Raw genomic sequence first — 2,568 nt, 5'->3', positions numbered from 1 at the left:
TGTTCGTTTATTTCGGATAAAACCGCTCGGAGCGCCGGAACCTTCAAAAAAAGTGAAAGTTCGCAGCTCCTAATCGCGACCGTCATTTTCGCCTCTTTAGAAAAATAAAAACCCCGAAAGCAACGTCAGTGATTTTTGATACAAATATGTACAAGCGGCGGCGGCGGCCGGTGCCCGCTGCTCTGCTGCTGCTGCGGCTCCGGGCGGCCGCGGAGCCCCGAGGGGGCGGCCGGAGCTGCCCGGGGCGCTGCCCGGGGCTACTGCGCGGGCCACTTGGCCTGCACGGCGGCGGCGGGGGCCGCGGGCTGCAGGAACTGGCCCGCGATGATGTTGGTAGGCACGCTGAGGATGGGCGCGATGGCCGCCGTGGTCCTGGCCAGCGCCAGCGGCTGGTGGGCCATGAGCGCCGACTGCACGGTGACCGGCGGCCGCAGGAAAGTCTGCGCGCTGGCGGCCGAGCTGGCGGCGGGCACGCCGATGATGTTCTCGATGCTGAAGGACGGGCGGCTGCTGGGCTCCGACTTGACGATGGAGCCGGCGGCGCCCAGGCTGTTGAGCTGCAGCTGCAGGCTGGGGCTGAGCTGGGAGTTGAAGGCTTTGCGGCTGAGCTCGCTGGACGGCAGCAGCGGCACGGCGGGCGGCAGCATGGGCCCCACCGGGGGGATGTAGGGGTACTGCAGCGCGGCCGCGGCCGCCGCGGGGTGCGTGTAGGCGCCGGGGTGCAGCCCGTAGGGGCGGCCGTAGGGTCCGGCCAGGCCGTAGGCGCCGAAGCCCTGCATCATCAGCGCCGTCTGGTCCCGCAGGTGCTCCTGCTGGTGCCGCTTGAAGCGCTTCCTGCGGCGGAGGAAGCTGCCGTTGTCGAACATGTCCTCGGACTGCGGGTCCAGCGTCCAGTAGTTGCCCTTGCCCGGGTTGCCGGGCTCCCGGGGGATCTTGACGAAGCAATCGTTGAGGGAGAGGTTGTGGCGGATGCTGTTCTGCCAGGCGGGGAACTTCTCCCGGTAGTAGGGGAAGCGGTTGCTGATGAACTCGCAGATGCCGCTGAGCGTCAGCTTCTTCTGCGGGCTCTGCAGGATGGCCATGGTGATGAGGGCGATGTACGAGTAGGGCGGCTTCACCAGGCTGCTCTTGGGCTTGCTCTGCCCCGCTGCCCCGCCGCCGCCGCCGCCGCCGCTCGCCCCCTCCTCGCCGCCCCCCTTGCCGCCCTCGGCCGCGCCGCCGGGGGCCGTCCCGGCCGGGCTCCCGCTGCCGCTGCTGCCGCTCTCCGCGCCCGCCTCCGCGGGCAGCGCCAGCTCCGCCGCCTCGTCCAGCGGCAGGCGCGGCAGGGCGGCGGGGCTGCCGGCCTCGCCCTCGCTGTCCTTGCCCGGCCCGTCGTCGCCCTCGCCCACCACGTCGATATCCACATCCTCGGCCGCCGGGACGGCGGGGCCGGACATGTCGCTGGCGCTGCCGCCGCCCGACAGGGTCATCCCCGCTCGGCGGACGGGGCGCGGCGGCGGCGGCGGCGGGGCCTCCCGCCCGCACCGGGCTCCCCCCGCGCCCCGCTCCCGCCGCTGCTCCGACCGGCCCCGGGGGCTACACCCGAGCGGCCCGGCTGCGCCCCGCGGCGCCGTCCCCGCGGGGCATGGGGCGGCCGCGCCCGCTGCTCTCCCGTCCGCGGGGCTGCCCTGGCCGCCCGGTCACCTCCCGCCGCCGGGCATCGGGGCTCAGGCGGCGCCGCCGGATCCCGCCCGCCGCGATGCGCGCCCGGGGGCGCCGCGCATGGGGCCGCTCCGCGGGCCGCCGCCGCTCCACCGCTCCGCTCCGCGGCCGCGCCGCGCACCGCTCCGCCGCCCTCCGCGCCGCCCGGGCTGCTTTTTTTTTCTCTTTCCTCTTCCCTCTTTGCTCCTCTGGTCTGGGGTTTTTTTGGCCGCTGTTTTTTCCCCCCCTCGGCGGAGGGAGGGGACGGAGCTGCCGGCGGCCGGGCCGGGCGGGGCGGGGGCAGGAGGCCGGGGGTCGCGGGGCCTCGCTCGCCACTTTGGCAGCGCGGCGGTCCCGACTGCCTGATAGATTACTTTCCCGTTAAAGATATACTCGGAGGCGGCTCCACGTGACCGCCTGACGTCAGGCGCCCCGCTGTGAAGTCATGCAAAACTCGAGTTGTTTCATGGACTGTCAACAAAGAGCGGCGGCGGCTCCGCTCGGCCCGCCCCGACGGGGCCCGACGGCACCGGCACCGTTCGGCCCCCGCGGAAGCGCCGCCGCTCCGGGGCTCGCCGCTGCCGCTCTCGGTGCGCCGCGCCCGGAGCCGCCGCTCTCGGCGCGCTCGGCAGCGCAGGCTCGGCGGATGCGCCGCCGCAGGAGCGCTTAAAAGCACCAAGTTTGGGCTTTGAAACCACTTTTCTGTGGGTTTCTATTTTTTTAAATTTTTAATTTTTTTTTTTTTTTTTTTCCCAGCGGCAGCAGCACCAGCTGGGAACGGAAGACCAGAGAATAGCTATTGATTTATCTATTAGGTTAGTTGCAGAGAGAAATAAAAAAGACGTAAAATAACAAAGGAAAACTATAAATAAAGAACCTTTTAGCCGG

General features: G+C 70.1%; 1 protein-coding gene across 1 annotated transcript; it reads right to left on the bottom strand.

Moving 5' to 3' along the window:
• Positions 1-257: 257 nt before the first annotated feature.
• Positions 258-1,469, bottom strand: FOXD3 (forkhead box D3). Its single transcript, XM_058030432.1, has one exon. The coding sequence runs from the start codon at positions 1,467-1,469 to the stop codon at positions 258-260; it is 1,212 nt and encodes a 403-aa protein (XP_057886415.1).
• Positions 1,470-2,568: the final 1,099 nt, after the last annotated feature.

The sequence above is a fragment of the Melospiza georgiana genome, chromosome 9, assembly GCF_028018845.1.
Source record: "Melospiza georgiana isolate bMelGeo1 chromosome 9, bMelGeo1.pri, whole genome shotgun sequence".
NCBI classification, from domain to species: domain Eukaryota; kingdom Metazoa; phylum Chordata; class Aves; order Passeriformes; family Passerellidae; genus Melospiza; species Melospiza georgiana.
This window is presented reverse-complemented; position numbering and strand designations above follow the sequence as displayed.

Coding starts and splice junctions, on each gene's coding strand:
- FOXD3 (XM_058030432.1), bottom strand. CDS start 1,469: ATGACCCTGTCGGGCGGCGGCAGCGCCAGCGACATGTCCGGCCCCGCC.